The sequence below is a fragment of the Saccopteryx leptura genome, chromosome 10, assembly GCF_036850995.1.
Source record: "Saccopteryx leptura isolate mSacLep1 chromosome 10, mSacLep1_pri_phased_curated, whole genome shotgun sequence".
NCBI classification, from domain to species: domain Eukaryota; kingdom Metazoa; phylum Chordata; class Mammalia; order Chiroptera; family Emballonuridae; genus Saccopteryx; species Saccopteryx leptura.
In genome coordinates this window covers 12,230,464-12,253,874 of record NC_089512.1, presented here as the reverse complement: position 1 = coordinate 12,253,874, position 23,411 = coordinate 12,230,464, and the positions used below count along the sequence as shown (strand labels likewise).

At 46.5% G+C, this 23,411-nt stretch overlaps 1 protein-coding gene across 2 annotated transcripts in view; it reads right to left on the bottom strand.

Moving 5' to 3' along the window:
* The window catches only part of ULK4 (unc-51 like kinase 4), a 418,647-nt gene that overhangs the window by 226,121 nt on the left and 169,115 nt on the right, over positions 1–23,411 (bottom strand). For both annotated transcript variants that reach the window (XM_066351269.1, XM_066351270.1), the window contains one exon: positions 12,058–12,106. In XM_066351269.1, the coding sequence (XP_066207366.1) occupies positions 12,058–12,106 (49 nt within the window). The remainder of the gene's footprint in view (positions 1–12,057; positions 12,107–23,411) is intronic.

Genomic DNA, 23,411 nt, shown 5'->3' with positions numbered 1-23,411 from the left:
TCATTTACAAATACATCTGTGAAAACCTTAAAAAAATGTTTGCATGTTGGCCCTGGCTGGTTGGCTCAGCAGCAGAGCATCGGCCCAGCATGTGGAAGTCCTGGGTTCGATTCCCAGCCAGGGCACACAGGAGAAGTGCCCATCAGCTTCTCTACCCTTCCCCTTCTTTTTTTTGGTATTTTTCTGAAGCTGGAAATGGGGAGAGACAGACAGACTCCCGCATGCGCCCGACCGGGATCCACCCGGCACGCCCACCAGGGGGCGACGCTTTGCCCACCAGGGGGCAATGCTCTGCCCCTCCAGGGCGTCGCTCTGTTGCGACCAGAGCCACTCTAGTGCCTGGGGCAGAGGCCAAGGAGCCATCCCCAGCGCCCGGGTCATCTTTGCTCCAATGGAGCCTTGGCTGCGGGAGGGGAAGAGAGAGACAGAGAGGAAGGAGGGGAGGGGGGTGAAGAAGCAAATGGGCGCTTCTCCTATGTGCCCTGGCCGGGAATCGAACCCGGGTCCCCCGCACGCCAGGCCGACGCTCTACCGCTGAGCCAACCGGCCAGGGCGCCCCCCTCTTTTCTTTCTATCTCTCTCTTCCCCTCCTGCAGCCAAGGCTCCATTGGAGCAGGGTTGGCCTGGACGCTGAGGATGGCTCCATGGCCTCTGCCTCACGCACTAGAATGGCTCCAGCTGCAATGGAGCAACGCCCCAGATGGGCAGGGCATTGCCCCCTGGTGGGCATGCTGGTTGGATCCCAGTTAGGTGCATGTGGGAGTCTGTCTGACTTGCTTCTACCTTTGGAAAAATAAAAATAAAAAATGTTTGCATGTTGAACCCAGCACTACATTTAAAACAATGTTCTATACCTTAACTATTGAATAGATACATAATGAGTAACTACTTAACACCTAAGGCTACTTGGTGCCAGGTGACAGGGGAGGCTAGAGAGGCAGGAGTGGCCCATTTGAGGTAGAGAAGGACTCCCTGAAATCTCAAGGATGAGGTGCACTGAGCCGTTCAAAGAGGGGGAAGTACATTCTGGGGAGAGGGAACAGTAAAAGCAAAGGTCCTGAGGTAGGAGGCAAGTAGCCGTACGCATCGCCAATTCGGGAAGCTGAGAAGTCCACATGGGGATGCCTCAGCAGGAAGGGAAGAGAGGGAGACATGAGGCGGGAGAGGAAGCCAGACTATTAGGGTTTGGTAGGAGTTCAAGTTTACAAAGTGTGGAACAGGGGTTACTAAAAATAGGAGCATACTGCGTAAGGTTCGCACACAGGGCATGCAGTGGTCTGAAACGGAAGGAAATAAATGGGGATGTATGAAGCCTACACAGTGTGACAGGTGTAGATGTTAGAGCACATGTGTAATAACCACAAATGAAGAGAACAAAAGATACAAATATACACAGCGTTCATGAGTCGTTATGCATACACGAGATAGCGGGGCCCTAAATATGCATGACTCACTGAGTCCTAAACTAAGTACCAAACAGGAAGCACCAAATAGCCTACATGAAGTTTTAATTAAGTCTCACATTGCTGACATCTATTCAGGTCCCATGAGTTCTTTGCTTAAGAAATGCAAATAAAACGCCTGGACATTCAGGAAGTGCTCTGTCAAACCACAGCCAGCATACAGGTGCCTGTGTGGTCGTGCAGGGAACGTCTGTGGGGCGGACCTGCGATGCTTTCTGTCCAGAGCCCCCTTCTCAGTTCAGCTCTGCGGAAGGCTGACGCGGGACAGAGGAGAAACGGGGACCCCCTGCCCCCCGGGAGTCGGGTGCTGTGTTCTCCACGCTGCTTGAACCCTCTATTAAATGTGTTCACTTACCTCATCCCTTGCTTCTCACTGTGTGTACTTAATTGTTTCAATATATCCTGTGATGTGAGATTTTTTATGTTCAATGAGCTCTTGGCTACTTGGCCAGAGGTACATTAAGAGGGGACCATTTTATCACAGTAATTACCTACATGACAGCAGGGAGACTGGGCTAAATTAAAGATGCAGATTGTAAACCCTACACCAGTCACTGAAAAAGAAAATACTCAACTGATCCGAAAGACAGCTGCAAAAGACTGAAGTGATAGGGGAAAAAAAACTCCCAAAAACAGAAGGTCCACCAGAAAGCTAGTAGTAAGACGGTAGATTGAAATATACTAATATTAAAAATCACATTGAATGAAAAGGTGCTGACCACTCAAACAGAAGATGAATACGGTCAGCCTGGAAGAGGCAGGCTCCCGCCATGTCGATCTTCAAGAAAACAACTTTAAGTAGAAAGGCAGAGAGAGGTTGAAAGTTAAGAGATAGAAAACCATGCCTTCCTCACACATATCAAAGGAAGGTGCCAGGGTGGTATTAGCATTGGACATAATGCTTTCTCCCCAGAAGAAAATAGGCACACATGATCAAAGCAGCCAGGGCTCCATTAGAGAAAGAAAAAAAAAAAAAAAAAAAAAAAGAATCCATACCTTACTACCTGTTCATATAAAATCCTAGAAAATGCAAAGTAATCTCCAGTGCTGAAAGCAAATGAACAGTTGCCCGGGACTGGTAAAGGACAGAGAGGACTGGGCGGTCGACACAAGGAAATGGGGTGTTTTTTTGGGGTGGGGGGTGGGGGGTGGATATGTTCATCATCTTAACTATACATATGGAAATATGGAAAAATTTACCAAACTGTACATAATAAATACAGGCAGCATACTGTATGTCGATATGGACAATAGACAATGCCTGGAGATACAGTGAATGAATGATAAATATGGTGTTTCAAGTCCCCACGATGATCACACTGTTGGAACAGCTTGGGGACAGTGAGAGGAAGGTGCGGGAAGAGAAAAGCTGGCTGTGTACTCATTCCTAGCAACAAACTTATCTTGGAGCAACGATTTCAGATTTAATCATGAAATCCAAAGCATACAGAATAAAAGACAGCTTAATATTTTCTAACTTTGTTTAGGAGAAGCCCTCTCTGAACCATGCTGGAAAACACAGAAGCTATCAGCAAAACAGTGTGATAAATGTGACTCAGATAAGAAAAAGCACCCAGCTCAAAAGACAAACAACTGACAATTTAAAAGACCAATAATAGTTGTAAGTGTTGCAAAGCTGCCCTGCTGGGCAGCTGGGTGTGAAATTCTATATTACCATTTTGGAGAGTAATATTATAATACAAAAAATACATATACTTTGGTGTAACAGTTCAACTTTCAAACACTTACCCTATAGAAATGCACACAAATGTATAAAGATATTCTGCTCATAGTGGCAGAAAATTCAGGGGGTGGGGCAGTGGTTGGATTCAAATAATTTAACAACCAGTTCTTTGCCCTAATGACCGTTTTAAGTATAAAAAATGATATACAAAAAAGTAGTTTATTATTTCATGCATTTAATATCTAAATAAAAATAGTAAAAGTGGTACACAAAACTAGATTATGCTATAAGAGTTTTAAAATATTAATGAAAAAATATAAACTGACAAAAAAATAATAAAACTGTTATTTAAGATATTTCCATATTGCTTCTTAATTGGCATCTTCACTTGCAATTTTTTTCACCTATGGACAAAATAAACATTGCTGCAGGTGCTTAGAATACACTGTTGTGCAAGGGAACATTAAAAAAGTAGGGAATGTAAATTTGTTATTTCCACATTGGGCGGCTGCCCAGGCACCCACCTGAGAGAGAACCTTGATAACAAGTGCCATTTTAACAACCAGTTCGCCGAACTCTACAAAAAATTAAGTATTGGTTCTGCCGAACCGGTATGAACCAGCTGAATCCCACCACTGGGGTGGGAGGACTAAAATCTCCATTACTGAGGGTTGGCTAAATAAATTATGCTAATTCAATACAATGTTATATGGCCATTAAATAGAATAAATAATAGATGTGCACAGGCTGACACACATCACTTCCATAGACATTACAAAGTAAGATAGATACAAACTAGAACATTTTGAATGGTCCCATTTCGAGGGGAAAAGAGGAAAGATGTAATACCTGTGTGAAAATAATGAGGAGACTGTATAAAGCTGTAAGTTGTATATTATGGAATGCCTCCACATTCTAAGTTAGACACTTCTGGACTGTTTGAAATCTTCACAACCGTAGGTATTGTTCTTGCTAGCAGAAAAAATAAACCTAAAAATCCCATGCAATAACTTGCCCTTACTGGCTTCTCATCACAGTCTTTCTCCAATTTGGTACCTCTAATAAATCCAAAATCCAATTTCACTTGCTGGAGCTATTTTAAAAAGCTCTTCTTTTCTCATAAATCTGTAAACTGCTTTAGTGCATCAGATTTCCTGGCTCCGTCTGGAAACCCTTTGCAGCTCTGGGTAAGCACATAAATTCTGCTGCTTCTTGCTCAGCCAAGAAAAGGAATGCAAAGGAGCATCAAAAGCAAATGCCAGAGATGCTCGCCGCCTTATGCAATCGGAGCTGGGAACTCTTTGCTGACATTTCCACTTTCTTAAAAAGTGGGGTTTCTCGACTATTTTGTTCTTGAGTAAATTTTATGGGGTCCTGCATTACTGAAGAAGTTTGAGGGAAAGGAGCATTCAGTGCTCGCACACTGAGAGCGAGTCATCGCTGGTTTCACCCCAGGATCTCCCAGTCATTCTCCGTACCCACCAAGTTCCACTCTGTTCCGTCCCTCAAAGGGCCCTGAACACGCAGGGGTTTGGAGCAGTGAGACTACGTAGTGCCTGATACCCACAGCAGGCGTTTTATTTCTTTAACACAAGCCTGACCTGCAGGTGGCCAGTGAGTGGGCACCCTCAGATAATCCAGTCAGGACTGTAAGAAAGAAACTCGAGGGGTGTCACCAGTCATGGTCAGAATTCAGGGGAACTCCAGCCAGCCGGCCTTTTCTGAGTGTGCCCTTGCTCTGGCCCTTGCTGCTGGGTCTCCTGCAAGCCAGCATCAGGGGGATGCAGTCCAGGAAGAAGGGGCCCAAGTGTAAGAGCCACGCCCTGCCTCCACGCTAGAGCACTAACCAAGGTACTCACACTGGGAGGCAGAAAGGCGGGGGGGCAACCCGGCTGCACACAGCATGGTTCCTGCCCTACGGGAGACGCACAGTATAACTGAGGACGTGAGACTCGGAATCACCTACAGCAGCAACACCCACCAGAAACAATGTACGCCACACGTAAACGCTCTGAAAACTGCAGCAAAGAAGCAAAAAGAAACAGATGAAACTGATTTGATAATACTGCATTTAGCCCAATATATCCCAAATAGGATCATTTTAACACACAATCAATACGAGAAAAGTAAGCAGCTACTTTACGCTCTCTCTGTCCTTGGAAACCAACATGTATTTGACACTCGGAGTGCACCTTAGTTCGGACTAGCCAAGTTTCAAGTGCCCAGCGGGCTTTATGCGGCTGCCCCACGGAAAGTGTGGTCTGTGGGGGAAGTCTAAGCCACAGCACCAGAAGGAGCTGGGTGCAGGATGGACTCACACAGCACCCAGGGCTCCCAGACCACGGAGCAAAAACAGTGCCTTCTCCTTCAGTATCACGCTAACTTTTTCCTTCTTCCAAATTTCATCCAGTGCCTTGGTTCCTCTTTCTGAGTCATGCCTCTCTCGCTACTCGTCTGTAGCTCACCTGCTGGGCACCAATTTTATCCTTACTTCTTCACGAGCCTAATTCTACCATCGAGAACAGAAACCAAGACGAACAAACAAAACTCACATTATCTCATGTCCTGTCTCTTGTCTACGTCTATGCTTTTTAACCAGACTGTGTCCACAGAGAGGAGGAAGGAAGAACACCATTTCGTCAGAGCGCAGCCCAGGACCCGGAGCAGAAGCAGAGACAAGAATGACGGTGAAGCCCCACTGGCCGGGGAGACACCCATGCAGCGCACGCCCAGTCTGTGCCCTGTGACCGGCCCACGACACCCCAACCTCTCTTTCAGCACGTTTCCAGTGGGTACAGCACGTGGTTTTTATCTTAATAAAGTCCATCTTCTTTCAAACCATTTAGGCTCATTATGCACAAACTAGTTATGCTTTAGCCCAGGTTTACAGATATATACTTATTTTACTTAGCTTCAGCCCATGCATTCAGCTAACCAGGTATTGATTACATTAAAATAATTTGTTCGGTTGTTATATGGGCAACTTCATTCAATCCAGTGTCAACAGATTGTGCCCTAGAGAGTTATTTCCAAATACAAATTTATGACACAAACCACCAAGAACAGATCCATGTAAATCCATTCCCCCCTCCCACCTTCCACCCCAAGAAAACACCTCAAAGTACATACTCAAATGGCAATATGTTAGCCGGGTGTACAGTCATCTTTGGATGCAATGGGAATTGGTTACGCAGCTCTGCTCTACGATCTACAGAAGCCCTGAATAGGTACACAGAAAGTTTGAAGAACCAGATTTATCTCCTGCATCCAATTACTCCTTGCACAACTTTTTTTTTTTTTTTTTTTTTTACAGAGAGAGGGATAGACAGGGATAGACAGACAGGAATGGAGAGATGAGAAGCATCAATCATTAGTTTTTCATTGCGCATTGCGACACTTTAGTTGCTCATTGATTGCTTTCTCATATGTGCCTTGACCGCGGGCCTTCAGCAGATCCAGTGACCCCTTGCTCTAGCCAGAGACCTTGGGTCCAAGCTGGTGAGCTTTTTGCTCTAACCAGATGAGCCTGCGCTCAAGCTGGAGACCTCGGGGTCTTGAACCTGGGTCCTCCACATCCCAGTCCGACGCTCTATCCACTGCGCCACCACCTGGTCAGGCCTCCTTGCACAACTTTTAAAGTATCTTTCTAAGTCAAGCATTTTGAAATTTTAATCAAATCTTGTTTTCCAGTTTAGAAATTCATGCCCGTGTGCATAGCAGAATCTTATTAAGGGCATATTGGGCACAAACATGCAGATTCAGAAACTTAGAGGGGACCTGTCATTTTAACACACCCTAAGAACCAATTCACATTAGATGCGTGGCAGCGAGAATGGAGCAAAGTAATTTTAAAACCCTGGATGGATTGAAAACACTGCTTCAACGTATTGTGGCTGCCAGTCCGTACGGCGTTGGTGTCTCAGTGATTAAATCCTTTAGGCTCCAAGGGCCTGTAAAGAGACTCTTTGCTAAAGATACAGTTGACTCAAAAGATTTACTAACGCTGGCTCCGACTGCCGTCTTCGAGAACTGTTAAAACAATATAATTGTCAAACTAGTGCACTGCTAATCTCATTTTTATCGTTAACATTTGCCACCGAAATTGCTCTTTAATTGTTTGTTTTGGAACAGACATATAAAATATCATGACAGCGATATTTTGGCACATATTAGAAAATCTGCCGTGAATAAAGATTTTTTTTTTCCCCCAACAAAATGCAGTTTGCCTCTATGACTTGGCATTAGCGTGATTTACGGAAGTCGGCCAAAACATAAACCACTGAAATAAAATGAAGAGCGATTACAGTGGTAGCAAAATGCAAAGGCTGATCCATCCAAATTCATATGTAAGACACGTTTAAATGCAACTTTTACTCTTTAGAAAGCGGCCAAAGGGGAGAAGAATGCCTGCCATCCGGCTCTCTGAGCAACTCTACACTCGACAACCAGGCCATCGCGCTCTTCCCATGGCTTGCTTCTTCAGAAACCGGTATTATTAAGTGGACCCAGGTGGCCGCGGGGCAGGAGACCCTGAGACTGTGTAGGAAGCCGGTTAGCTTAACCCAGTGTGTGCTGCCTGTGCCTCACTCCCCGCCCAGCCCAGCTGCCTGGATTGCCCACAAAGGTGGGGTGCCCTCACCCGGTGGTCCCCGCCGGGAGAGCAACGCCCAGCTGCTGCAACGGCTCCTTTTGGCCAGCAGTCAGCAGCCTGGCTTTCCCACGGGGTGGCCTGCCCAGAGCGGGCCACTTGTGGCTGGAGCACAGGATGAACATCATTCCACCTGCTCTCTGCCCTGAATGTGGTGCTAGCACCCCTGGGCCCTGGGGTCAAACCTCTGAGACCCGGTCTGTCTCTTACACGCCCTTCCACAGTCCTTCTAGCCGATCTCAAAATCCTCGCCGAAGGAGACGTGCAGGGAACTCCCAGAAGTCAGCTTTCCACCTGCTTCAAGTTTCCATTGTAACCCCAGGCCCCCAAGCCCGAGTGTGACCCAGTCCCAGCCCCGTGGCCCAGGGGCCTACCTCCCCATTGCACACAGGCCCCGCAGCATAAGGGCCCTAAGAGATTTTTTTTTTTAAGTAGAGGATACTGTGTGATATTAAAGAACATAAATTATTGCAAAGCTAAGCAAACAGTAAACAACCACAGTATAAAGACCTGGTCCCAAGTGCTCTGCAGCCTCGCTCCCTACACCTACCTCTCCATGGTCTCTGCCCAGGCACAGCTAAGACTCAGCACAGCCCCGGCGGGGCGCCCCGCTCCCCGTGACAACTCCCTCACAGGCCACATTCAAAGGTTACTTCTCCTGCGCGACTCCTCTCTGCATACACAGCGGTCGGCCACTCCCTGTCCCGGATCCACAGTGGCCCCTAGCTCCCTCCAAGAAGCTCCCACGCTATGTCTCCCTGGTTGGCAGTTACAATCGGAGATGGCTTTTATCTTTTTAAAAAGTAATAAAAACTACTTTCAGTTGGTTATGAATTTAACCAGAGCATTCTACACTTGGAGCTCTCGGTTCTAGCACTCAACCTCAGAAGCCTTAGGATTCATATACGGCTAGTTTGTGCAAACGGGGCATCAGGTTCAGAATTCTTCTCTCTCCACCTTTACTCTCCTCCAGACCTGCGGTAAAGACCAGATGCTGCCTGCAATCCCAGCCCATCAGGAGAGAAAGGTCTGCTTTCTCAGTGGAAACCACACACAAGAGGCACTGCTGGCAAGAGCACAGCATGTGAGGAATTCTAGAAAGGAAGAAAAAAGTTACAAAGCCTGTAATCAAACTTCAAATACATCAAAAAGAAGCTGGAAAAACAGTTACCGGATAAGAGTGAAGAAGAAAGTAATCAAGGGGTCACAGTGGACCACCAGCGGAACGAGTCCAATGCTGCTCTGCCTTTTTAGTGGATGGCTAGAAGACTCAAGCAGCAGGCAGGCAGCCAGGGCCCTGCACAGTCTTTTCATTATGTTTCCTTCTGAACAAATCATTGCTAAAAGCTGCTACATATATTCCAGACTCCATATATGCCCTTGAACTTAGAAACCAAGCGTAACTAAAGAAATACACTGTTTCCTTAAACTCGGAATTCAACAGTTCTAAGATACAATATTATTTTATCAAGCACTAAGGGAAATGCCTGCCAATTAAACTGTGACATGCTTTCACATTACCTAGAATTTTCATTTTATTTTTACTGAAAGTGTTATTTGAGATTTATTCAGACATATATCCACCTAACATATCACTCTTAGGCACTTATAAAAAGAAAAATAAAAGTAAAATAAATGGGTTAAGATAATGACAACCAGGTCACCTGGCTGAAAGCAATTGTAAAAAGCCATTGATTTGGAAAGTACACCCCAGTTTCAGAAACGTTAAAATCTGAAGAAAAAAAACCTGTGTATCACAGAATCAATAAAATACTATCTTATGCCTATTTCAGTGACAAAATTTAGAAAGGACAAGGTAACAGTTCACAGCATAACTGCTACCAAGATATTTCATTGATTAGAAAATGCATTTATAGAGACAAAAAAGCTGCAATATTCAACTCAAGAAAGACAAAAGCAGAATAGGGATTTAACAATGTTCTTCAAGGTCATCAAAGTCCTGTCCCCAAAAGCAGTGATTTCCAGCTGCTTTTTTCCTCTACTTTTTTAAAAAGAAGCAAGACCTCTTTTTAAAATACTAGCCTACCAGAAACCTGTTTCATTTAGAGGAAGAGCATCATCCCACACGTGCCTGTGGGGGTCACAGGGCTCAGGACCGGCTGAAATCCTGACCCGGAGGGATGTCACTGTCTACCCACTTCGCTACAACAGCCACAATACAGTGGGGCAAGGGTTTAAATCATGGCACTAATCAACTAAACATTTACTGTGGTTTGTGAAGTTTTAATACAGCCTGCCTGGGTGCTCATTATACAGAGATTAATCAAGTATGGAGAGGTTCTGTCACCTGCAAGAGGCAATCAATGTTCTAGGTGAGGACTTCAGACCTGGAGATGGCGGCCGAGGGAGAACTGTTTATCAGTCGGCAAGGGAGCTGTACCGAGAGGCCCTCCTGCCACAGCACGGGGGAGCCCCCCCTTCCCCCGCAGGCCCACTGAAGCTCTACAGCAGGGGTCCCCAAACTTTTTACACAGGGGGCCAGTTCACTGTCCCTCAGACCATTGGAGGGCCGGACTATAAAAAAAAAACTATGAACAAATCCCTATGCACACTGCACATATCTTATTTTAAAGTAAAAAAACAAAACGGGAACAAATACAATATTTAAAATAAAGAACAAATAAATTTAAATCAACGAACTGACCAGTATTTCAATGGGAACTACGGGCCTGCTTTTGGCTAATGAGATGGTCAATGTGCTCCTCTCACTGACCATCAATGAAAGAGGTGCCCCTTCCGGAAGTGCGGTGGGGGCCGGATAAATGGCCTCAGGGGGCCGCATGTGGCCCACGGGCCGTAGTTTGGGGACCCCTGCTCTACAGTCCCTCTCTGTGTACAAGACCAGTCTCTGCAAATGCAAGGCCGAGGCGGCTGAGGCTGACAGCACAGGCTCTTGCCCATGCCCAACCCCGTGGCCAAACCCAGCAGCGTCCTGCGCCCGTCACCCTCCGAGACGAGGCCCACTCCACAACAAATGAGCACTAATGCACATCCTGCTGCGGGCGGGGAGACACACCGCCCACTTGGAAAAGCTTTAAAATCCTCATTAGAAAGCTGTTGATCCGTAGGTTTCTTCACCACTCCCCCCTCTTTTCCCTATTTCTTCTCCTACTTCTGCCCCTGAAATCCCCTTTTACTGTTTGGGGGTTTTTGGGTTTGAATTTTTTAAATTTTTTTCAATGAGTTTACGTTCACTTTTTCTATTAGTTCCAGGTATACAGTATATTGGTGACCCCTTTACTATTAGAAGCAATTTCCATCCAGGCTTTAACCCACCCCACCCCCACTCCTCACCCAATTCACAGAGCTCAGCAAACCCAACCGGCTCCTCGGAAAGGGGAAGGGTGGCCCGCGGCTCAGAACACGAACGTTTTCACCTCGCAGCCACATCAACAAGCCAACAACCTGCAGATCAAACGTCTTAGGATGCTTAAAGAAAGCTAGTTTTCCACGTGTAGGGGTGTCAAACCATCCCAGCTGTTGCTCCATCGATGACCCCGATGACCCCGGCAGGTGAGGCTGAGCCGTCCCCTCCTCTGCCCCAGGCTGTCAGGCAGCCGTGGAGGGACATTTTTTTGGTAAAGGGGGAGAGAACCCACCCAGGCACAAGAGGACATTTCTTTGGTTAAGGGCACTCCCTTGCTGTAAGCAGCAGCTCCATTTTCGACCCGATTTTCCGATCTGTGTTTATTGTAAGTGGAAAATTCATCAGAAGCTGAGAAAAGTCCACACTGCATCCCGTTTCACTCCCGGCACACAGAAACCATAAGCTTTCTTGAACAGAGGGCTTCCGACTACGTTGCCTTCTGTGAAGAAATGGCGTATGGAAGCTAGGCTACTGTACCTTCTGAAGACGACAGCTTTCTGCCCGCAGGCATACAATTACTGATCTGACCCGGTAGCTACAAAGTCACCGGGCTTCACACTGGACATCAGAAAACTCCTACCAAAGCGTAGTGATCGGTATCCCCTTCCTCCGCAAACCAACCTCAGGAAAAGTATTCTTTCTATATCACCTCGCCTACGGTTTAAGCCAATGCAGATAAAATGCAAAGGATCCGTGAAAAGAGTGTCCCTAGACAATCTCAGAGCGGGGCGACTCAGACAGGAAAACTGAGGTCCGATAAGGGAACAGGAAGGACACACACAAGCCTTCGGGGCAGAGACAGAGTTAAAATCCAACCACACAGCAAGGTCAACACTTCTAAAAATTTTTAAATTTCAGATGTAGATTTCCTTACCAGAATTACATCAAATATGAGTGGGATCAGTTTGCTTTCTTCCACCAATCTGTTAAAAAATAAAAAGATGACCACACATTAGACAGCTCGGGCTTAAACGGCGGCCCCACATGTTACTGCGTCAATTCTGAAGCCGAGCAATCACCTGATTAAATCCGTCTCAATTTTAATCCACTGGACTGCATCTATTAAACACGAGAAATACGAAGCCTCTTTGCAAATGACTATTAGCTTAGCCTTATTGATCTGTAGTGGAATATTTATAAATGTAAAATTTTATTAAAATTCACAATTATTATGAAGACTATCAAAATAAGCAACACCAACTAAATCACATAACCAATCATCGCTGCACAGTTAAATTATAAGCATGCCACACTGCAATCTTTCATAGATGCCTCATCAGACACCTCCTCAGCCTTAATGACTTGATGTACAGTGATTTTTAATAATCCTTTAACTTGAAAAAAAATGTAGACACCAATCACCCAATAGACTGTAGGCACTTCCCTCATTAAACCTAGTTAAAACGTGTCATCTACTAGAAGAGTTTTTCCATGTAATTTAAGAGAAAATAATCTTGATTCAAAAGTGGCAGTTAAAAAAAAAAGAAGAAGAAGAATACTTCATCTCTAAATATTCCTTTAGTCCAAGGGTCAGTAAACTCGTTTCTATAAAGGGTCAGATAGTAAATATTTTAGGCTTTGCAGGCCACATGGCCTCCATAGCAACTACTGAACTCTGTCCCTGTAATGTAAAAGCAGGCATAAATAATATGTAAATGAATAGGCATGGTTGTGTTCTAACAGAATTGCATTTACAAAAACAGGCAGTGTGCCATATTTGGCTCACAAGCTGTAATTTACTGATCCTGCTTCAGTTAAAAAAACAACAACCAGATTCCTTAATTTTATTAGAATTTACTTTGTATGATAAACAGCAGCACTTAAGCACGTTGCCCTGGCAAGTCAGTCTATTTCACAGAGTATGCCAGGGGGATGGAAGGGGAATTTATCACCTGGCTTCCCCAGAGCATGTTTGTCTATGATAATACATTGATTAAGAAAAAAAAGTCCTGGCCGGTTGGCTCAGTGGTAGAACGTCGGCCTGGCGTGCAGGAGTCCCGGGTTCGATTCCTGGCCAGGGCACACAGGAGAAGCGCCCATCTGCTCCTACACCCCTCCCCTTCTCCTTCCTCTCTGTCTCTCTCTTCCTCTCCTGCAGCCAAGGCTCCATTGGAGCAAAGATGGCCCGGGCGCTGAGGATGGTTCTGTGGCCTCTGCCTCAGGCGCTAGAATGGCTCTGGTTGCAGCAGAGCAGTGCCCCAGATGGGCAGAGCATTGCCCCCTGGTGGGCATGCCGGGTGGATCCCAGTCGGGTGCATGCGCGAGTCTGTCTGACTGCCTCCCTGTTTAAAACTTCAGAAAAATACAAAAAAAAAAAAAAAAGAAAAGTGGCCCTGGCTGGTGGCTCAGTGGATAGAGCATCAGCCTGGAATATGGATTTTCCAGGTTTAGACGAGATCAGGCGCGTTCAGGGTGGTATGGCCGTAGACGCCTGGCAGATGTTCCACGTTTAATCCCCAGTCAGGGCACAGAGAAGAAGCGACCATCTGCTTCTTCCTCCTCCCTCTCCCCTTCTCTCTCTCTTTCCCTCCTGCAGCCAGTGGCTTGACTGGTTCAAGCATGGCCCAGGCACTGGGATAGCTTGGTTGGTCCAAGCGCATCATCCCCAGGCACTAAAAATAGCTTGGTACTCTAGCATTAGCCCCAGACAGGGTTGCCAGGTGAATCCTGGTGGGGGTGCATGTGGGAGTCTGCCTCACTATCCCCTCCTCTCTCCTAAGGAAAAAAAAATCACAGTGTTTATAAAAATATATGTGTTAAGGGAAAGTGAGCTATAGAGTCCCTAAAGCCTGAGGCATTCAGAAAGCCCTACCTTGGTTTCAAGCAAAACCTGGAAGTGATTAGTTTCAATATAAAGGGTAGGGCGAAGAAGGGTAACAGTTGTTTGTGTGGAAAATAATACAATAACTAATAAACAATAATATAATGCTTCTCATGATAGCACTTTAAAATACACTGCTCACAAAAATTAGGGAATATTTTATAGCTTCATATTCGTTTTTGGAATATCCCCTAATTTTTGTGAGCAGTATATATTCTATTATTAACATGTGACTACGTAAACAACCTGAAATCATGCTTAAAAATTACAACTAGTTGCCCTGGCCAGGTAGCTCAGCTGGTTGGAACGCCGTCCCAATGCATCGTCAAGGACACGAGTTCGGTCCCCAGTCAGGGCACATACAGGAATCAGCCAATGATTGCATGAATGGGTGGAATAACAAGTCAATGTTTCACTCTTTCTCTTCCTTCCTCTCTCTCTAAAATCAATAAAATAAATGAAAAAAGAATTTAATTACAACTAGTGCTCTTCGGGCCCCTGCAAGAGCAGCCAGCTGACCAGAGGCACCTCTGAAGTCTCTTCTCACTGACCCCTAACACCCCACCCCTCCAGCCCTCTGAAACCATCGGCCGTCACCGCTGTGTTCCCTGACTTGACTAACATCATTTAGAGCCGCATCTGGTAAATAAAAAAGGAATTCAAGCTAAATAAAATTACTTCTCGTAAAAAATAAATGCTATTACGTTTTCTGTGATTCGTGGACTAACCCCAACTCTAACTGCAGAAGAACTCTACAGAGTCCTGACCTCTACAGAGCAGCTGTAAACATCAGCACCGCGGAGAGCCGTGTGTCTCCCGACCTGAGCCAGGAGATGAGTTTACTGGGTACTGACAAGCGTTCACGTAATTAAAAATGATGAAATAGGGAATATCCAAGGGTGTCGCACACAGTACTGTTCTGTGACATCCTTGTTTCGGTTACAGGTGTCCATATATTTGTGTACTAGGTAGCTTCGGAAGATTCACTGGGATTTTGTATACTTGTAGTTCATATTATTTTTTAAAAAGGAGGTGCTGTGTAAATCAGAAAACTTTGAGTAAACTTACAAAAATCTTTAGGATACATGATGCAACAGTCTAACCCCCTCCTGTGCCTATAGTAAACGTTGCCCTGGTGATGGGACACATTCTAGAAAACTTATTTCATGCTTAAGAAAATTTATTTCATAGTTAAGGTTCACCATAAAGTAAATCTAGGAATATTTAATATAAATGACTAGACGTAACTTAGAAACTCAAAATCCATTCCCTAAAACTCAGAATCAAGTGGTTTCACAGATACATGAACAAATATAAAACCAAATTAACTCCCATGAGATACATGCATAAATAGAAGGTTAAAGACATGGAGAAAAACTAATGAGCTCAGACGGCTAATAAGAGGTGTTCCGAGCCTTGGAAGGCGGGGGGAACCGGCAGGTGTGCCCACGTGGAGGAGGCAGGTGAAGCACGTGGAGGAGGCAGGTGAAGCACGTGGAGGAGGCAGGTGTGCCCATGTGGAGGAGGCAGGTGTGCCCACATGGAGGAGGCAGGTGAAGCACATGGAGGAGGCAGGTGTGCCCACATGAAGGAGGCAGGTGAAGCACATGGAGGAGGCAGGTGTGCCCACGTGGAGGAGGCAGGTGAAGCACATGGAGGAGGCAGGTGTGCCCACGTGAAGGAGGCAGGTGAAGCACGTGGAGGAGGCAGGTGTGCCCATGTGGAGGAGGCAGATGAAGCACATAGAGAAGGCAGGTGTGCCCACGTGGAGGAGGCAGGTGTGCCCAGTGGAGGAGGCAGGTGTGCCCACGTGGAGGAGGCAGGCGAAGCACATAGAGAAGGCAGGTGTGCCCACGTGGAGGAGGCAGGTGAAGCACATAGAGAAGGCAGGTGTGCCCACGTGGAGGAGGCAGGTGAAGCACATAGAGAAGGCAGGTGTGCCCACGTGGAGGAGGCAGGTGAAGCACATAGAGAAGGCAGGTGTGCCCACGTGGAGGAGGCAGGTGAAGCACATAGAGAAGGCAGGTGTGCCCACGTGGAGGAGGCAGGTGAAGCACATAGAGAAGGCAGGTGTGCCCAAGTGGAGGAGGCAGGTGAAGCACATAGAGAAGGCAGGTGTGTGTGCCCATGTGGAGGAGGCAAGTATGCCCACGTGGAGTGGTGGAAAGCCCCCCAGTGGTACAGGCCAATGTGACTGAGCAGAAAGAAACAGCCTTCGAGGTCAGGGGGAGCCTGTGAAGGAGTTCCAGCAGCAGAATGACAGGAGGCTTAGCTATTCAAACTCCAGTCTCACCCCAACGGGGAAGGTGAACTCGGGGGAGGGGTGCAGCCCACAGCATCCGACGCAAAGTGCGGTCTGCAGACCGGAGCCAGCCTGCAAACTCTCACAGGTCTATGACGAGGTAACTGCAGAAATTTGAAGGATTCAGTTTCTGCCTGTTGGATCTAATGATAAAAATTTGGTGGCAGTTTAATCTTTTTAGTACGAACGTTCATGTATGTCTCGTGTCTCTTGGCCATCCAGAGTACGATCAAGTTATTTTAAAAATGTGTAAGACACCATTTTAAAAAGGCAAATGTATGTTCTTCTTGTTTCCACAGATTAGTTATCAAACAAACATGATTTTAAGTTTATAAAACCGGAACTGAAACTAATTTCATATTTTGAAAAATAACTCACTCCCCGGGAGTCCGTGAGCATGAAAAAAACTCACTTCTCAAAGGGTTAGGGACATAACCCCGCCAAAACATGATGAAAACAGGGCATTCGCATGGTTTCCCGTGCCTCCCCCCAGGACAGTCAGGGTGAGGAGAGCGCAGCCTCCACCTTTACCAGGTGAGCGGGTTTCCCACCACCAGGAGCAAGGCCTCGCCACGGCGGGTGCAGCCTGACCTCACGCACGGAGGAGGGCACGTCGTCCCTTTTGCGGTCCTTGTGCCAAACTGTGTCACCTCAGTCCTACATGAAAAAGTATTAGACAAACCCAGGTCCAGGGCATCTTACTAAACAACTACCCACTACACTTAAAACGTGTTAGAGTCCAGAGAGACAAAGGAGTGAGCAGCTGTCCCAGACTGGAGGAGGCGAGGGCAGCATGAACTTGAAGTGCAACGTGGGCTCCCAGGTTAGACCTGGGACCAGCCAACGGACATCAGAGGGAAAACTGGCAAAATCAGAACATATGCAGATTAGTGAAGAAAGCTACATCAACGTCAATTTCCTGGTTTTGCTAATGATACTATTACCCTAGAAGATGTTACCATTTGTGGAAGCAGGGTGAAGGGCATATGGAAACTCTCTGTACATTTTTATGACTTTTCTGTTAAGCTAAAATTATTTCAAAATTAAAAGTTTTGGGGTTTTTTTGTTGTTGTTTTTTGTTTGTTTGTTTGTTTGTATTTTTCTGAAGCCGGAAACGTGGAGGCAGTAAGACAGACTCCCGCATGCACCCAACCGGGATCCACCCGGCACGCCCACCAGGGGGCGATGCTCTGCCCATCCGGGGCGTCGCACTGCTGCAACCAGAGCCACTCTAGCGCCTAGGGCAGAGGCCAAGGTGCCATCCCCAGCGCCCGGGCCATCTTTTGCTCCAATGGAGCCTTGGCTGCGGGAGGGGAAGAGAGAGACAGAGAGGAAGGAGAGGGGGAGGGGTGGAGAAGCAGATGGGCGCCTCTCCTGTGTGCCCTGGCCAGGAATCGAACCCGGGACTTCCGCACACCAGGCCGACACTCTACCACTGAACAACCGGCCAGGGCCAAAAGCTTTGTTTTTTAACAGCTCCCATTTAAATGCTGCTCATGGACTCAGCGTGTCAGGAAGCACGGGGCATGATGGGGATGACTTGTCCTTGTTCCCTGACGTTTGAGGCCTCAGCTGGGAAGACACAAAGGCTGGCAACTGGCACAGCTGGTGGCTGTTGTACCCACCTGAAGGCCTCCATACTCACACCTCCGGCCCCTGGACCGGGGTGACTCAGGAGGGCCCGGTAACCCTGGTGACGGATCACCTAACACTGCCCCCCTCGTGGTCGGCCTCACCGCACGGCAGCAGGCGGCCCAGAGACCGGGAAGAAGTGCGTGGCCTTTCTAACCAAGCCCTGGGACCGGAAGTATCGCTTCCCCGGCATTCTAAATGACGACAAGCCAGTCGTCAAGGCCACCCAGACTCAAGTGCAGGAGGACTAGCGTCACCTCCCGATGGGGGAGTGGAAGAGAAGCTGGTGGGATGGGAGACATTTTTAACAGCCGTCTCAGTAGACTCTACCTGCCAGTGTGGACTGCTACACACTGAGGTTTTAACAACTGTTTCTTCACCACAGACATCTCAGTAACACTCGTCTAGAACCAGAGAGACCAGAGAATAGGCTGCCACTACAGGGGAGTCAGGCTGGGGGCCTCATATTCGTAACAAATGACCATGAACTCAGTGGCTTAAAGCAACACCCACTTACTCACTCAATGTCCTTGGGTCAGGAGTCTAGCTCAGCGTGGCTGGGTTATGTACTCTGACTGTTACATATCTGGAATCCAGGTCTTGGCTGGGCTAAGTTCTCATTTGGAGGGTGAGGGTCAAAGGGGACGGTTTCCAACCACACTCTTAATGTTGACAGAGTTCAGTTCCCTGCAGCTGTAGGACTGATGTCCCCAGTCCCTTGCTGGCTGTCAGCTAGGGGTCCCTCTCAGATCCTAGAGGTCACTCACGTTTCTTAGCACGTGGTCTCCATCAGCAGTGCCAGCAGATGGCGGGTCCCCTCCATGTACAACTCTCAAGCTTCCCACCTCTCCGACCCCGTCTCTGACCTCCAGACAGGCCGGAATGGCTCCCGCTCGTCAGGCCACCTATGGTCTCCATATTTTAAGGTCAGCTAGTTTGAGTCCTCCGTTACATCCGCAATAACCCTTCACGGCAGCTCTAAGTTACTGTTTAACTGAATGACTGAGAAGGGGTGTCTATGCCAGGAACGGGCATCTCAAAGGCCATCTTGGACTTTTGTCCACCACAAGCCTGAACTTGCCTTCCACCCCAACTCCATCTTACACCCGCCGCCTTTTTAAAAAGTAATTCAGCCCTGGCCGGTTGGCTCAGTGGTAGAGCGTCGGCCTGGCGTGCGGAAGTCCCAGATTCTATTCCCGGCCAGGGCACACAGGAGAAGCGCCCATCTGCTTCTCCACCCCTCCCCCTCTCCTTCCTCTCTGTCTCTCTCTTCCCCTCCCGCAGCTGAGGCTCCACTGGAGCAAAGATGGTCGGGGCGCTGGGGATGGCTCCTTGGCCTCTGCCCCAGGCGCTAGAGTGGCTCTGGTGGCAACAGAGCGACGCCCCAGAGGGGCAGAGCATCGCCCCCTGGTGGGCAGAGCATCGCCCCCTGGTGGGCGTGCCAGGTGGATCCCGGTTGGGCGCATGCGGGAGCCTGTCTGACTGTCTCTCCCCGTTTCCGGCTTCAGAAAAATACAGAAAAAAAATAAATAAATAAAAAGTAATTCATATTTGATTCCCTAAATAATCTGTCTTTGGCCAATGTGTACAGAGATCCAAATAGACGCTGGACTTTTAAAAGATTTTCCAACGATGCTGGTTAGGAGATTCAGAGTTCGCATTTGTTCATAAGTGAGCGCTAGAGAGAAAACAAAGCTTTTTCATTCCTTATGACTTACATAATTTGCCCATCTAGTAGACCAGCAACAGCCATTTTTAAATAAAAAAAAAAAAAACCTCTAACATCAGCTGAATTTCAAATTATTGGTTCAGTGAATCAGCTTCAAAAAGAAATAGTTCCATAACGTTTAGCTACAGCATGGTATTATGTCTACCCTGAAAGCAATAATATTTGTGACATTTCTCTTTGAAATGTTTGTCCTCGCCTGCAATGTTTGCTAATTCTCTTGAAGAGAATTGCGTAAGTTTTACCAATAAAGGCATACATACAAAAAAAAAATTTTTTTTCACAATAAAGGAAGGTGGCAGGGTTGAGGTTTTAGCAGCTTCAGCACAGAGAATTTTCAGATCTGGTCATTTTACAAAGATCCAGAGAATCCTCTTTATGGGCAGACATCACACGTCTTCCCTGAGGAAATTTACACCCTAGTGGGCAAAAACATAGGCAATATAAAAACAACTTAAGCCAAGCCTGACCAATGGTGGCGCAGTGGATAGAGCATCGACCTGGGATGCTGAGGTCCCAGGTTCGAAATCCCAAGGTTTCGACTTGACTGCTGGCTTGAGTCCAAAAATTGCTGGCTTGAAGCCCAAGGTCATAGGCTTGAGCCCCACCCCACCCCCACCATCAAGGCATGTATGAGAAGCAATCAATGAACAACTGAAAGTGACTCAACTACACATTGAGGCTTCTCATCTCTCTCCCTTCCTGTCTGTCTCTTGCTCACTTAAAAAATAGATAACTTCATCTAAGTTAAAAAGCTTACTGCTTCATCTGCTGAGGTCTTCGAGTTAAGTTAGAAAACGAGGCTACACCAGAATGTACCGCGGATGTACGAAAATCTCCCCTTGCCTAAAACGGCACGAAGATAGGAATTTCAGTGAGAGACACTGCGGTTAAGTGAACAGCAAGTGTTTTCAAATAGAAAGGAGATTTTAGGTGGAAACGGAAGAATGGTAGGTTACATCAGTGACTCTGCAGAACGCCTTCCTCCCTGTTCCCCTGGGAGACACCCAGTGCAGGCCTGGAAGGCGCACGCGTGAAGGAAACACGGCCACAGAGTTCTAATGAACATGCTTGTATATAAATATTTGTGCATCTCTATTACTATTTGTCTTTGGATATATTCGTGGAAGTAGAATCAAAGAATATTTAAGGTTTAAAACATATGACAGTCTGCTTGTCAGAAAGGATGCACTCATTTGGAAAGTGTACATCTCACTAGCTCTGAGCGAGTGCTACTTAAAAAGTAATTAATGTGGGGACAGAAGGAGACCAGACTTTGGATGGCGAGCACACAATAAAGCATGCAGATGCTGTAGTATAAAGATGCACCCCTGAAATTTATGTAATGCTATTATCCAACGTTACCTCAATAAATTTTTTAAAAGAATTTTAATGCTGCCAGTCTGACTTTCTTTTTATTTTGATAGAATTCTTTTTGATTACTAATAAAGGTGACTCTTTTTTCATGTTTACTGTTAGAAATGGCCTTTTCATCCTTTGCCCATTTTCCCCTTGGGCCTCTCCTACTTTGGAATTTCAAGATACGTAACGAAGTCTGTCCCCCAAAGCTGGTCATTCTGTGCACTCTGCAGCCAGCTGGGTTAAGGAAGGAGAAATGCACACCCACAGAGGAAGTGCATGCCGGGGGCAGGTGACTCGGAGGCACTGACCTCACTGCAGAACGTGGCAAGCCCACTGCCCTGCCTGGGTTTCTTTCCCATGGGCTGTGCCACGGCAGAGAATGCTAAATGGTGACACATGCTTGGGAATAAATATGTGCCCTGGAAGTCACAGAACATCTGCAGCTCAGACCACCGTTTAGTCTGGCAGCCCTCGTGCTCTTCAATTATACGACAAAGGCGCTGTCGGTACAGCTAACACTGTAATGTGTTCTGACCAATCACTGTCATCACGTAGAATCGGAGACGGGATACGAGAGGGGACGCGGTGTTGAGACATGACGGGGATTCGGCACTTCAGGCCACGTGGTACACTGCGTCCTGTTGGCCTTCACTTGTTCTAGAATTGGCTGGCAGGGACAGGCCTGTGCAGAATATCTCTCCAGACGATGCACGACTTTATCAAGAGAAGATAAACAAGAACAGAAGTTTGCAGCACAAGTACTTTGCTAATTCTAAAATGGTAAACTGCCCTGGTAAATCACCAGAAGAAAGTGCAAACATTAAAACTACACTGTGATGCTGAAACTTGCCAAATAATATCAAGGGACTGATTCTTTCTAGCTTCAGAAGGTACACTAATCATGTAAAGAGACTTTAGCATTTCTACAGTTAGGACGCCGTGAGCTGATGGCTTTGCTGGCTGTAACCCCCAACGGTGAAATGCTTAGGAAGCTGGAATCGTGCCCCTGACTTCACATTCTGCTAGCCCTCCTGCGGTAAAATCACCGTGGTGCTTGAGCACTGCTACTTTCACAATGCTTTCCTGTCATCTCCACAATGGCCACGGAGTTCACACACCAGTCTCCAGCTCGGTCTAGTGGCCCAGGAAGCTTGGGGCTTGTGACAGTGCAGAGCTGAGGAGGAGATGACCAGAGACCCTCAGGGTGTCTGTCCTGCCCACCTCTCCAGGGCTCTGACAAGCTTCACTGGGAAAGACCCGGAGAATCATAAGCCAAACTGTGTCACAACACACGTAAGTCTCAGCCAACAATGAGCAGGTGATAAAGTGTGGCCAACGGCATGGTAGACCTGAGCAAGCGAGTCCCTCGGGCCCACCTGACAGAGCTAAAAGGAAACTGTAATTATGAACATGCTTAAACAATTTATTAGAGAAAATGTAACATTTTCCACAGGAAAAGTACCTAAATAATTTTTTTAAAAGCCAACTGTAAAAAGAGGAACTCATTAAAATAATTACTGCAGGCCCTGGCTGGTTGGCTCAGTGGTAGAGCGTTGGCCTGGCATGCAGGAGTCCCAGGTTCGATTCCCGGCCAGGGCACACAGGAGAAGCGCCCATCTGCTTCTTCACCCTTCCCCCTCTCCTTCCTCTCTGTCTCTCTCTTCCCCTCCTGCAGCCAAGGCTCCATTGGAGCAAAGTTGGCCCAGGCGCTGAGGATGGCTCCGTGGCCTCTGCTTCAGGCACTAGAATGGCTCTGGTTGCAACAGAGCAATGCCCCAGATGGGCATGCCAGGTGGATCCCAGTCAGGTGCATGCGGGAGTCTGTCTGACTGCCTCCCCGTTTCCAACTTCAGAAAAAAAAAAAGAAAAAGAAAAAGAAAAAAAAAATTACTGCAATAATCACAATACCTACTATTTTTATTATTTACCTTAAACTAGGAAACAGAAGATAGTAACAAAGGACAATAAGACTGTGATACCTTAACCCAGTGGTTCTCAAACTTTTTGAAGTGGGGGCGCATTTAAAATCCTACAAATAATTGTAAGTGCACTATATACAAATTTCTGAGAAATGTTATAATAATTAAGTCAAATATTAAAGAAAAAAATAAAGTCAAAGCATGCTTTCATGGCAATTAAACGAAATAAATACAACAAAATTAAATTTATTCTGACACTAAAAAACATTTTTATGTTATATTTTTTGAGTTATGTTTTTTAGAATTTGTAAAAAAAAAGGTTGAAAAATAAAAAAACGACAAAAAAGTTATCTTTATATATATATAGATACATTCTTAGTAAGATTTAGTAAATTCAGCAGGTCCTGGCGTGAATATGTTAAGTATTTTCATTCTTGTGTTTATGAGAAACATGAGTCTGATGTGT